Source organism: Brassica napus, chromosome A3 (assembly GCF_020379485.1).
Source record: "Brassica napus cultivar Da-Ae chromosome A3, Da-Ae, whole genome shotgun sequence".
Taxonomy (NCBI): Eukaryota; Viridiplantae; Streptophyta; class Magnoliopsida; order Brassicales; family Brassicaceae; genus Brassica; species Brassica napus.
In genome coordinates this window covers 5,991,811-6,005,891 of record NC_063436.1, presented here as the reverse complement: position 1 = coordinate 6,005,891, position 14,081 = coordinate 5,991,811, and the positions used below count along the sequence as shown (strand labels likewise).

At 33.3% G+C, this 14,081-nt stretch overlaps 1 protein-coding gene and 1 long non-coding RNA gene across 2 annotated transcripts; both read right to left on the bottom strand.

Moving 5' to 3' along the window:
• Nucleotides 1-3,019: 3,019 nt before the first annotated feature.
• On the bottom strand, nt 3,020-5,540 carry LOC106437258 (indole-3-acetic acid-amido synthetase GH3.6-like). Its single transcript, XM_013878172.3, has 3 exons — nt 5,006-5,540; nt 3,919-4,847; nt 3,020-3,752 (listed from the first exon to the last, which is right to left on the bottom strand). Exons 1-3 carry the CDS (start codon nt 5,329-5,331, stop codon nt 3,169-3,171), a joined length of 1,839 nt encoding a protein of 612 aa, XP_013733626.1. The 5' UTR covers nt 5,332-5,540; the 3' UTR covers nt 3,020-3,168.
• A 281-nt stretch (nt 5,541-5,821) lies between these two features.
• On the bottom strand, nt 5,822-7,300 carry LOC125601288. The gene is made up of 4 exons (XR_007334161.1): nt 6,882-7,300; nt 6,642-6,799; nt 6,281-6,319; nt 5,822-6,174 (listed from the first exon to the last, which is right to left on the bottom strand). It is a non-coding gene; the product is annotated as an uncharacterized LOC125601288 (long non-coding RNA).
• Nucleotides 7,301-14,081: the final 6,781 nt, after the last annotated feature.

Below are 14,081 nucleotides of genomic sequence, written 5' to 3'. Positions count from 1 at the left end.
TCTCAGTGACTAAATTTTATAAAGATCTCACTATTCAAGGGCTACATTTCTTGGTTATCCTGGAGGAGTGAGAGTGTTCTTGCAAACTATCAATCTGATGATCCATGTTGACTTGAACAACAAGAGCCAAGGTTTGTGGATGCAAGATTTTCCGCTGGGATTGGGAAGCTAATGTCAAAGATCTATTTAAAGGTTGCGAAGCTGATCTTACTGATTAGTTCACTGTTCTTAAGTAGTATATACAAAATGTTGCTTTTTAAACAAGTTTGATTGTTCCAGTGCCACAATACTTTCAATTTTCTAAAGTTAATACTGTCTCAAAGCCTCCATTGGCTTTTGATCTTTGCTTAAACTTAAATTGAGTTTCCATACCAAGATTTCAAATTCAATGGATTTGCAGTAGTATTAAGAGACACTCGAACAGGAAGTTGTAAATCATAGTATTAAGAACCACTAGTCAAATAATGAATGTACAAACAAATACCATTTCGCTTATATTATTGAATGCTTTTGTTGATAACAAATCATATATAAGATTAGGATTGATTGAATGCCTTTTGTTGATAACAAATCATATAGTATAATATTACGATTGTACAACCACCATATAAAATATGTTAAACCATCACATCACACTCGTATGATTTGTTAGGTTCTCTTTCTAGCTATTCCACCAGTGGTAAATTTTCACAACTACTGATATATTATATATATATATATATATATATATATATATATATATATATATGTGTTGTCTTGTTGACCGTGGACTAACCAAGTCGATTACGAAATAAAATACAAATTATGACAAATTATGACAAATGATAAAATATTAGCAGTAGTGGTCACTAGATACACAAACATTGCAGTGCACAAACATTGCAGTGTTATGTTTGTTGTTTGCATGTGTCACAGTATGTATGAATGTATATAATATAAAGGATATTGCACATATATACACTTCTCTTTCATTGTCCAAATCTAATACAGGCCATGATGAACATTTTTGTGGTTATACTATCCTGATCAATAATTTTATACTTTTCATGTATTCATGTTATTGTCCTGATGCAAAGAAAAAATGAAATAATTTGAAACTGGAGACAAAAAAGTGAAATGCAGAACGCACCATAGAATGTTGTCTACTTCTGCAGTACTACAGGGCCAATATATCTCATTATCTCCTACCCGAGCCACAATATTTGCCCAGACAGAGAACAAAGCTTTGATAAGTGCGGGATGCCTTATAGGGCAGTCAAAAGTCAACAAGTTTTTAGCCACACGTGTTAGCATATTTGAGCGATTGTCGGATTGGCCACGTGACAAATCCAGCAAAGAATCGACACCCGGTTTGTGCCATCTGAAATTCTTTGTTCTGCTTACCAGATCATTGAAGTTTTTGTTATTCGATATTAGGTCAACTAAAGTGTCTCACGATATTGTTTGTTTTTTTAGTGAGGTTAAATGTTTGTACAAATGCTTTGTGAATGTTATCATTCTCCTCAAATATAGCTTTGTATATCTTCAGGATTTGTTAGTAGAGAGATGTCATAATCAATATATTCTAAAATATTACTAAGTGTTTGACTATATTTTATTTTAAAAATTCATCAAGTACCAAATTTAAAAGATAAACTGAGAAAAACTTGAACTTTGTACAAAGTATTGCAAAAATTAAATACAACCTTAAGCTAAAACAGTCATTTTGATAAATTTCAAGATTGTAACTGTAAAATTGAATTCTAAATAACGTATTATTGACAATATATAAAATTCAGAAAATATATATAAGACAACAAAAAACACACAACCGCTAAGAGTCTTAAAAATGGAGATGTAATGTACTTGTAAATATTATGGCATCATATACGAAATCATATTTTTTAATCATTTTGTACCATATTTTGGAAGAAAAAAAAGAAAAGAATTGTGTACTACATTTCATAAAAACATTTACAAGATAAAATGATAAATTGCTTATGGCGGTCTTGGATTATGTTGGAACCCCATATATTAATTGTTTCAAACGACTATATACAATTCACTTAGGAAATTCTTGAAGAATCTTTAGTTTTGTTTTTTTTTCTTTATATGTTTCTACTTGATCGTTTCTAACTAAATCATTTTACTTAACAATGTCAGAAGCCATTTAGAATGCCCTTTTACAAAAAAAAAAAAAATGTCAGAAGCCATTGTGAATATTGTCTGTTTTTTTCCATGGCACAGAAATAAAATATTAAATCTCATAGAAATATATTTCTTTCTCTTTCTCTTTCTTTTGTAAACTTCTGCCACTATGTTGGAGTTTTGAATAGTTTTCTTTACTCAAATTGAGTCTGTTACATGTGGAATAAAAAAAACAATGTTAGGCCAGGTTTGTGGTCTCTGATGGTCACACAGGGAACAATTGTTCTCACAACTTGGCGAAATTTCATCATATTATTTATTGCTACTTACAAGATGATATGTATATCGCATATACTATATGCAGGCCTGACTATATGTGCACTATGACGATGCAATAATAATTTATATTCATGTGTGCTACTTCTGACGTTAATGTGGATTAAGTTGATAAAATACTTGCTCGAGTTATATAATGGTTTGAAAATGCAGAAAATTATTATATTACATACACGACATAAGGTGTCGGATCTACATACATGTTATTTATTTAATTAGCTCAATAATATTCTTTAACGCCAAAAACAAATTATATATTTATACGATCCTTGAATCTTTGATGATTCTTGTTCATCTCTGGATGGTTATTTTTGAGAAAAACTATAGTTTACTAGAAACACATACAGCCAGAGTAAATTATTATGGCTTTCTAATGATTTTTCTTTTGAAACATATATGTTTGATATGTTAGTATTTCTTCTCTTATTAACAAATTCACCCTAGCAAATTAATTGCAAGAAAGAAAGAGTAAAAACAAATTGGATTAAAGAAACATACATTGCCTATGTACCTATGATTAGGAGCTAAGCATAGTTTTTGAAAAACGGCAAAGCAATAAAATTAAAATTAAGCTTGAAATTAAAATTAAAATTAGATAGACAGACAAAATGATTAAACACTTTTCTCGATATTCATCTGATTACAAAAACAGTTCATGTTGGCCTCTACCTCATACATAGTCTCTTTTTCCTCAAAGTTATCTCATTAGTTACTTCCCCATTGCTTGTGACCAGGGATCCATTTTGGACACTTGGGGCTGAAGTAAGTCTTAACAACCCTAGAATTCAAAAGCTCAATGATCGGTGCAAACTTCACACACCTCGGTGTCTTGTACTGATTGATCGATGCCCCTAGGCTTATCGCATAATCCATGAGCTTATCGAAGGTCCCTGACTCGACTACCTTGATCTCCAACGGTCCAATGGACTTATCACTGACCCTTCCTTGTCTATAGACACTGTTAAGTGATTCCTCTATAGTTAAACAACAATCCTCCAAGACCGAGGGAGGAACCGGCGTGCCACCGTTCAAACAAAGCTCCCAGAACAAGACATAGTGGCCTGGGATAGATGATGTGTCTGCATAGCTAGTGTACTCGGAGAGTGAAGCATCGAACGGAACAAGGTGTGTTACCGCGTTCTTAACTGCGTTCTGAAGTTCGACCTCGTCGGTTTTGTCAGAATCAATGCTTAGGACCACGTTCTTGCGGCATATGAAGCTGAACTGAGGTGCATTGTTCTTGAAACCAGCCACTCTTAGGACATCACCAACTCTGTATCTATACAATCCTGAAAATAAAATCACAAAAAACACAACATTCAACATATTTTCAGTGTTCTGCAACCAAATTTAAAGTAACATTTTTGCCAAAAAAATAAATAAAAAAATAAAGTAACGTTCTATTTTTTTTGTTACAAAAATCAATAAATTTAGGTGTAATTTTCTTTTGCTTACCGGCATAGGTGGTGACCACAAGCTCATACTCCTGACCAAGCTTGACATCAACGAGATCAACAAGCTCTTGCTGTTCTTTCTCAGTGAGTGCCTTTGGAAGACTGATGGAACTAGTGACTCCACTATTCCTATGAACCGGCAAGAACTCGAAATAGGCCATAGTCGGTATGAGAGTGTAAGAGACCTCGCTTGGTTTGCAAACCGGCCTGAGATTCACACCAAAGTAACACTCGGAAGAAGCATACATTGTGCAAACAAGAGGCAAACCATTGCTGTAATAATCCAAAGTTGGAATGTACTGTGACATTGTCCCAGTCACAATCACATCCACATACTTTGTGTTTGGCCAAAGCCTAGTGATGATCCCTTGCCAAGAGGTCTTCCTGCATTCGGTTTCGATGAAATCCGCAAGCCTTGGATCCGGTTTAAGAATCTCCTCGACCGCCTCGCGAACCGAAAGATCGGTTATCTCCGAGTTAAGTGTACCGGTTCTAATATCATGGACTAGCTGAGGCCAATGTTTCTCAAGAAACTTGATAGCTCTGATGAAACCAGAGGCAAAGACAGCGCCAACACGAAGAACCTCATTGTGTTGGCATAAACCACAGAGCATTTGAGAGTACATACTCTGGTAAGAGTCAGGGCAAAGGATGGTTTGGTTTGGGCTTGTGTAGTTGGTGTAAGGGTCATAAGGTCTGTTTTTGAAGTGGGAAGATTTGTAGTAACTGGTTAAGACAGGACGAGCAGGGAGACCACCTGGCGTCTTGGATTCGGATTTGATGAAGAGAAAGTACATTCCTTTGCCTTTGTCAAGACCAGGAACAAACTGGCTCATCACAGGCATCAAGAGACTGTAGAGAAGTGATCTTCTATCTAGCTCCTCTTCTATTGTTGGCATCAGCTTCCTCTCTCCACCAGATGTTCCAGAACTGTTTTAAAAAGAACCAATAAAGGTTCGAATCTTAAATATCAGCCAAAGTAATGAAACAGAGCAAAAACAGAGCAAGAAACAGAGCAAAAACAGAGCAAGAAACAGAGTAAAAACAGAGCAAGAAACAGAGCAAAAACAGAGCAGCAGTGGACAAACCTGGTGAGGAACTCGGAGATGGGGCTTGAACAGAGGATTTGGGATTTGTCTCCATTAGCGATTCTGTTGATATCAGGCTGAATATCTTCGTAGGTTACGACAGGCATGACGTGTTTGAAAGTCTCGCGGTCGGTTCGTCCTTGGAGGCCGTGTCGTTTGAGGTACTCAACGTCAGCATTGCGTGAAAGGATCTCCTCAAGAACCTGTCTCTGGACCTCGTCTGCGTTTGAGGTCACTTCCTCGATGAATTGGAGTTTGTTTTTGTTCTTCTCTTCGAGAATCTGATCAGAAACCTCCGAAACTGCAAGCTCTGGTGCCTCAGGCATCGTTTAATTTTGACCTTCTTATGGTTTTAGAGATGGAAATGGGATAATTTGAGAGAGAGAGAGAGAGAGTCTAAGAAGAGTGAGAATGGTGAGCAAGCTTAGTCTGGTATTAGAGCTTTAAGGGTGTGAGGAAGAATGGGAGAGACAGGGTTGATATATATAGAGAGGCAATGAGGAAGATGGTGAAGACGTTGTCGAAGGGTATAAAGGTCAAATAACCGTATCTTATATCCAGGATTTAAGTGCACGGCTTACTATTCGTGTTTAACTTGATTTAAACTATTATATTTAGTTTCAGTATAAAGTAGTAGTATATTTTTATTTTGTAAGAGCACCATTATCCTAGAGACCTTAAATGGGTCTCTTATTTTTTTTTTAATACTTTTTAATTGTAAAAGTGAATTAAGAGATGGGATGAAGAGATCCGAAAATTTAAGTGTTCCATTGCAAGTCTCTTATTTAAGGGTTCTTAAAAAAAAAAATTTAATTAAACACCAAATTTTTGATTTTTCTTATTAAACTTAAACTTTTCTTAAATAATACTAGTTTCATTTATACAAATTTCTAAGACATGTGAATACTAGTACTTACAAAAACATACAGGTTTCTAAAGGAACATAAAAGAACGTACGTACCAAGTGGAGAAGACAAGCTCGAAGTCTCCTCACACAAGCATCCCGCGACCACACTGCTCAGGTACCTTCCCCCCAAAAATAAGGCAACTGAACTCCAATTGCTCAATTAGTGTCTCTTATGCTTTCAATAATCCTGATTGTGCGCTTGGTGGGGGTATATAGGAGGAGACGTCTTGCTCAGCGGGTTAGGTATGTTGCAGCTGCAGAACTTGAACCAGAATAGAGATCAAAGGAAGCTTTAACAGACTAATGAGATGTATTAACAAGTGAAAAAGAAAGCAAATGTTTGTTCATTGTGAGAGTAGATAACATACCAATATTGGAAAGCAAATGTTTGTTCAGGAGCAATTCCCCTATAAAAGAGAGAGCGGGACACATCATACAGCCATTATTGGAAAGGAAGCTAAGGGAAAATAGTATAAATTGCAATGCACAGAACACACAAGACCTTAAACCAATGCATAGTGAACAAAAATGCATACGCTGAGGCTTATACCAACTCAATTCACACAATTCTAATCACTTCAACAATTCTCTCGAACTTAACTTTATCTCATTTTGACTCCCATTTGATGCAAATACCAATACACAGAGAACATACATGACCTTGAAGCAATGCTATTGAACAAGTAGAAAAAGCAAGCAACCAAGAAAGGTTCAAAAAACCATATTCACCTCAGCTATTTCAACAGTACCAGCTTGCTCAAAGAGCATAGCCAAGGCTAACCGAGATCATCTTCTTCGTCGAGAGATGCTTTTTCATCGTCGTTCAAATCAACCACCTCTAGGGCTCCATTGTCGTTCTCTAAAGCCTCCAGCCTAGCTATAGCAGCCTAGAATCAACCAAACACAAATGAAGTCTCATTGCCAAGGAAACAAAAATCAAAAAGTGATTTCGAAAATCAGACAACACACCTGGGTTCGATTGTCGGTGCTTGTAAGAGCTGCCGCCATCTTCGCAGCAACCTTACGGGTACGGCTCGAGACTCTACGGTTCGCCATGTCTCCATACCGCTTAGGACGATTCAGTGTACCGGCGACGGTGGACCGATGCGCTCACGTCTCCGCTTTCGTCCCCATCTTGCTGAGCCCAATCCAAAGTCTGGGCGACGGAGGAGACTTGGATTCGAAACCTACGGATTTCACAAGTCGGGAGAGAGATAGAGATGAGAGTGGGATGAAGTTCTGGAGAAGGTGAAAAGGGAGGAAGAGGAATCACAAGAGACGTCTCTTATTGTCCCCGATTAAGAGACGTCTTTAGGTTTATTGATATTTTTTATTTTCTTTTAATCCTAATAAATGTAAGAGACCCTCTTAAAAGACTGGGATAATGGTGCTCTAATGGTCATACCCATAATGCATTGATTAATATTTTAAGGACATTCAAACTATATAGTGGTACTCTCTGATTCGCCCACTTTATTTTCAGCTGATAAAATACATTAGATATTCTTAGCAAAAAAAAAATACATTAGATATTCCCCTTTTGCTACTGTGATACTACTATATAGCATTTATAAAAAAAATTGAGAACACATGATTTCATTTGTTGTGACAAAATTGATTTTATTTACATTCTATTTGGTTTCGATTTTGTTTGATTTGGGTTCAGTTTCAGTTTTTTTTTTAAACTTTGAAACGGAGATGTTCCCAAAAAAAATATCTATCATTTTAAACATTTTTAAAGCATGTGTAACCAAAATTTCAGTTCTTATTATAAATCGATCTATATGGGGTGATTACACTCTGAAGTTTCAATTTTCAAAATAATATAAGTTTTTAACAAACATTATACTACTACGGCAAAACTAAATTTCTTCTTTTTTTCTAAAGTAAAAAACATAAAGAGCAATAATCTAACAGAAGAGATGAAATGCAAACAGAACCTTATTATGAGAGATACAAAACGGGCATAATTGTGGGCACAGATTTTATAACGGGATTTTTACCCGGTTGACCAGGACAGTGAAACAAGAAATAATGAAATATCCGGTTAATCCGCAGTAGTTTCTAACGGAGTTGTCTCCCCCAAAAGCCCTTTTATAAAACCCTAAGTTACACTATCTTCCGTTTCCCGGTACACACCCAAAAACGGCATTCCCTCAGAACTTCTCGCGGTATCGCGGCAAGAAGAAGTGGAGATCAAGAGTTGGGGACCATTACAGCTGGACTCCATTGCTATTGGTTGACCCGTGTACGTGGTGTTATACTCTACTAGTTTGTTGCCTTCACGTAGTTTAGTTTCATCCTACTTTCTTGCTGGATTTGTTATAAGTTTTATCATACATGAAAATCAAATGAGTGTATAATTAACATTTTGTTGAGTGTGAACACCTTTATGTTTCCTTCTAATTGGTTTTATAAAGAAAGAGTCTTCCAAATATTAGCAGACGTCTTAGATTGTTAAACTCAAATTTTGCTAATGAGTTATATATCATATAGGGAACACTACTAGTTGACCTCAAGGTCTAGATATTAACTAGAATTGGATACGGCACCATGTTAATATTTAGCAAAGATATTATTCCCGTCAAAATGTCATCTGCTTTTCAATTTTATATTCTTGTTTATCTATGTTAAATTTTCAGTGTTTGTTTCGAAATGTTATATTATATATAATGCAAGAAAATTCTAGAAGAAGTTATATAAGAAAAGGATACTAGGGGAATGATATATAAAAAGGATGACGTCTACCCACGGTTGTAGATTTTGTTTGAATTTTTAAGAAATGTAAAACAACAACAATGGAGTGAAAAAATGAAATCTCTTAATTTTTTCTTTTATAATAGAGTAATTCTATTATAGAGTAAATTATTGGAGCAAAATTTACTATATAATAGAATTACTCTATTTTTTGTGAGAATTATAGAGAAAAAAATAGGTATAAATTAGAGATGGTCTAATAGAGTAACTCTATTATACAGTAAACCATTAGAGCAAAACTTACTGTATAATAGTATTACTATATTTTTGTAAGAATTATAGAAGAAAAAATAGATATAGATTAGATAAAGAAAATGACATACCAAAAAGACCGAATCACTCCGAAGTAGTCAAAAAGAAAAAGAAAATGACTAAGAAGGTAGTTAAACTTTATACTAATACTAATTATGAGTTAATTTTTTTTTTGCGTAAATGACTTTGAACTTCATCGTATATTCGAAAAGAAATCTAAGAATTGTAAGATGTTAAATTCATAATGGAAAATTTCGTAAATAGCATCACAAGATAATAAGGTCAGCAATCGGGCCTGCGTTTCTTTATATCCGGTTGCCAATTTTAGGCTCGCAATCTCCGTTAATCCCGGGAATGATCCATAAATTCACTAGGCAATTTCAAGAAATATAACTAGAACAATCCAAACTATTTAAATAATGACAACACAAATTAATAGTACTAAATCTTTTATCAACAAAAAAACTATGGAGAAGAGTTTTAGTTTATATTTTGTTCTTGACACAAGCCATCCGGCAATACCACGTGGGAGCTCCCCACCGATAAGGCCGAAAATCAGGTGGTGGCGGGTGCACCGATATACAAGGTAGAACTGCACTCTTTGAATTGAGGCCAGTTTCGTAATAAATAAGCATATCTAGTACGTAGTGTGAGGCGTTTTCTGAACCTTTTCATCATGTACAACCCGTACTTAATTAGTGGGTTCTGATCTATACGTTTCATCGCGACACAAAGAGATTTTGTGCTATATGGAAAGGCATTGGGAGGCACCGACAGATCACTACAAATCTTTGACCATTGATGCTTCTGTAACTTTACTGAAGGATCTTTTTATTCTTTGATTTTCGTAGTTTTACACCAAAAAAAAAAATTGTTGTGGACTGTGGAGGAACGAAAAAAGTGTTTTTCTAAAGTATTAAATGTTAAATATCAAAAGTCTCGTCCATGCATATGTAATCTCTACTTAAACCTAATCATATATACTTCGCACGTGATACTGCAAAATCTATACGAGTACTTTATTCTATATACTAAATCTACCTACGTGTGTTGCACTTGTATATGTTTGTTTATACGTACATGCAAGTTATTTTTCTTGTGACCTAAGAAAAAGAAAACAGATAACTAAAGCTGCTAACTTGTAAGATAGAAAATATATTTGAAAAAGCTGCTAATCTATGTTAATTACTGGGTTTTGGAATAACTTATAATGATGGGTAACACAAAGTGCATGTGGATGGTTGAAGTTGAGAGATGGCTTTTTGGTTCACTTTCTTTCTTTTTGGCTTTATGGTTTACTTACAGGGAACATCACATAGGATATAAAGCGTTAATTAAATACTTTTAGTTATTGCTTAAAATTAAATTGTCATTAATATCAAATTAGTTCATGGAACCAATGACGTGGTCCCTGATTTCTTGTTTCCCGATACCATGAGATAGAGTCAAAACTCAAAACCCTAGTTGTTACATGTGTACACACCAATTTTCCGGTTCAATGTAAAAGTGAAAGCTGACAAGTTTTTCAGTAAATAATGTTTTGTAGGTCCATGATTCGACAAATTGTTGAACCATCCAAAACTTAATATATGAAAAATATCTTCTGTAGACAATACAAGTTTAATCTTTGGAAATTCCAAATCTATGGTCGTCTCAAAATGTTTACCACCTTATCAAAATATTTATGCATCATCAGACATTTCAGTGCCCTTGTTAAGCTCAGTAATTATAGGTGAAGTGTTGAAATGGCTCTTCGATTTCCTTGGAGTCCAACAATCCAATCGAACTGTATATTTTGGAGTCATAATTGCTTCCCTGCGCCACTGGCCACACTGTCAGCTGAGCCATCCACACTCTCAGGTTAATCTTCCAATATATTTTGCATCGAACCAGATCTTCCATTTTTTTGATGCAGTCTCATGCATATATTGAGACAATAAATCATTATCAGTCTCGTTTGCTTATCATTCTTTAGCTTCCAAATATACCATAGTATTCAGCTCCATACATAAATAACTTTCTTTTAATTTTTCGTTTTTTTTTTGACAAGGTGTCTTTAATTTTTTCGTTAAAAGAAATACAAATACAAGTGTGTCACATGAAGCCATGACCGTGTCTAATGAAGTTGTTAAAATGATAAAGTATATTAAGTGATGCAATCAAGATTGCAAGTAAGAATTAAAGTGGAGACGACTGGAAATTGATTGGGCAAGGGATGATTCAAAAACCACATGAGAAGGTGGCTTATCTTTGACAGTTGAAAAGGGCTTTGGAGATTGTGTTAAAAAATTCTATTTCTCATCTTTTTATGTAGATGGAATCTATAAATAGTGACATAAATCATGGAGATATTTTCTTTTCTATGGATACCTATATATGTGATATATCTTCTAGAAGGGAAATAAATTTTGCAGGTCATGATAAATATTACTATTTTGTAAAAAAAATTCATGTATATCACTGATTCCACCACGACCAAATTTGTGGCTACACGTTGATGTAGTTACCCTGCCAATTACTCGGCTTATTAATATTGTTTTGGTTTTTTTGAAAAAAAAGATCAGAAGAGATATTGTTCATTTTAATATTATTTTCGTCGATATCATATTTATTCAATTGTATAGTTTAACATATTGACATACAAGTTTTTTCGCCAAAAAAAACAGGCTAAATTTTAAAAGAATTTGTAGGTTATTTTCATTTAATGAATTTGGTTTCAGGGTATGGCCGTGTTTTTTCTTCTCAAGCTATATTACGAAATGTCAAATTAGAAACATCAAAGGAAAAGGTGAATCGTAATTGGAAAAAATCAGGTCTCAATGAATATGTTTTTTGATTATTGTACGAAGAAATCGTACGGTCTTCGCACAAAGACAATGGCACATATAAAGAAGCAAGAAATGAAATGACAAATGCCACATACAACTTTGAAATAATAAAATATAACAACATCAATTGCCTTTTGAATTTTGGTAACGAAGGTATTGGTAAGGTCAGTGAAGAACGGAAAGGTGAAAGAAAAATCACGAGCAAATAAATAAAGGTTTGATGTCGACAAAAAATTTTGATTTGATTTTAAAATTTTCTAAAAGCATGATTCCAATGCGATGCGTCATTTCTTCATGCATTATCATTGCACCATGCCACATCTTTTTATCATATCATCTAGTATGTTTTTTTTTTTTTTGAAAAAATATATCATCTAGTATGTTTTTACTGATAATCCGTAAAACTATGCAAACACAAAATAAACTTGCAAACTTTTTTCTAATTTTGTAAAAAGTGTCATTTAAATATTATTCACATATATCAAAAGATTGAAATACATATATTATTAAATTTAATTATACCTATTTAACTAATAATATTTAGATTAAATAAATTATTTATAAGATTAATACATTCTAAAATGATACTCTTTGTGTAACAAGAAAAAAATAACAAAATGACACATTTTATAAAGTAGATAGAATACAATTTTACTTACCCTTAAATTTAAAAACTTTTCCATCACATGAACAACTCTACAAAGAAGAAAAGCATGTAGTAATTTATTTTTGTTAAATTATCTTTAATTCACTTTTATATTTGCTTTCAAATGTTATCATAAAATTTTGTATCTTTAATTCATTTCTATTTTTACTCTAAAATAGATATTACTATTTTCTTATATATTAAAAAAATTCTTCTATATTTAGAATGTATAAAACTAACATTTTAAAAGTAAAGTCTGAAGCTAACTCATCTTTAAAATAGAGCTTTTGTATATAGAAAAATACCCAAAACATCTAAATATTCTACTGTATTTATAATTTGATTATCTTTGAGGCGACTTCTTGCGTTATTTTTGAGGCGACTTCTTGCATGTGCATTAAGTTACCTCTAAATGTTTTGCAAAAAACAAAAAACTTACTTCTAAATGTTTTTTTTGGAATGATTATAGATATTTTAAAAATTGGACATACCAAATAATATTCGACCTTAAAGTCTAGTTAATTAAACAAGGAAAACCAAGCAATTAGTTAATAATCTTTGTTCTTAAAATCAACGTTGACAAATAAAACTGAACCATTTTTAATCATCATTTTAATTGCATGCACCAAAAATTTATCCCAGCTATAACAAAAAAAAAACTATAACATTTACCAGCGAATCTTTTGATGATGTTTTTTCGATTGTACCTAACTTGTGTACCTACTAGGCTACTACACCACTTCTAGCATTGTCGTAACCATGTAAAACTTAATGTCTACATATTTGTTCCATCTCTGTCGTGACAATTATTATTCTTGATATCGATCGGTTGTGCATATATACTTCAAAATTATATAGAAGTACTGTTTACTTTATCCTTATCCTTGACTTTTTTGAGAGGGAACTATTAAAAGAAACCTACTAAAACTACTAAACTAGGACAAATAAAACCTCTTGCTATTGAAGAAGGTTTAAGAAATTGAGTTTAGTGTCTTCTCTCTTTACTCCTTTCTGTAGAAAAAGAAGATTTTGCTCTGCTGTACAATCCATGGATATCCAAATAGAGTTAGGTGTCTAAGTATCTTATCTATTAAAATGTTTCATCCTTTTTTTTTTGAACGAATTAAAATGTTTCATCCTATATTCATATGGGTGAGTAAAATAGTTCATCAGGAGATCATATATTGGGACAAAAATTTCAGATTTATGTATTTCACCTTCCACCGCGTGCTTTTGTGGACACATATATGATTAAGGTGAGACTTTTCTCACTCATTTATTTTCCTTCAAAGTTGAAACATTTTATTTACCAGTTTTCAGTTAGAAAATTGTCTGAAGTGTCCATCTAGTTACAACATATGAATGTCATCCATTAATCATTTGAGCTATAATATTGTAAATATTACGTATCTAAAATAATTATATATTTACGAGATGATACAAAATTGAATAAGAATCAATATTGAATCCAGTTATTTAGTCACGCAATGAAATGATAAGCTATGTAATGACTATATATATATTTCTATAAAATAGAAATACTTTTATGATGAAAAGTTGGTAAACAAACTAGTGTAGAATGTTATTTTTCATTAACAAACAAAATTGATAGATGAAGAACTGAAATTTACCTTATATACTGAGTAACTAGAATTGAGTTTTATGAGATCAAGTTAGAATATATAT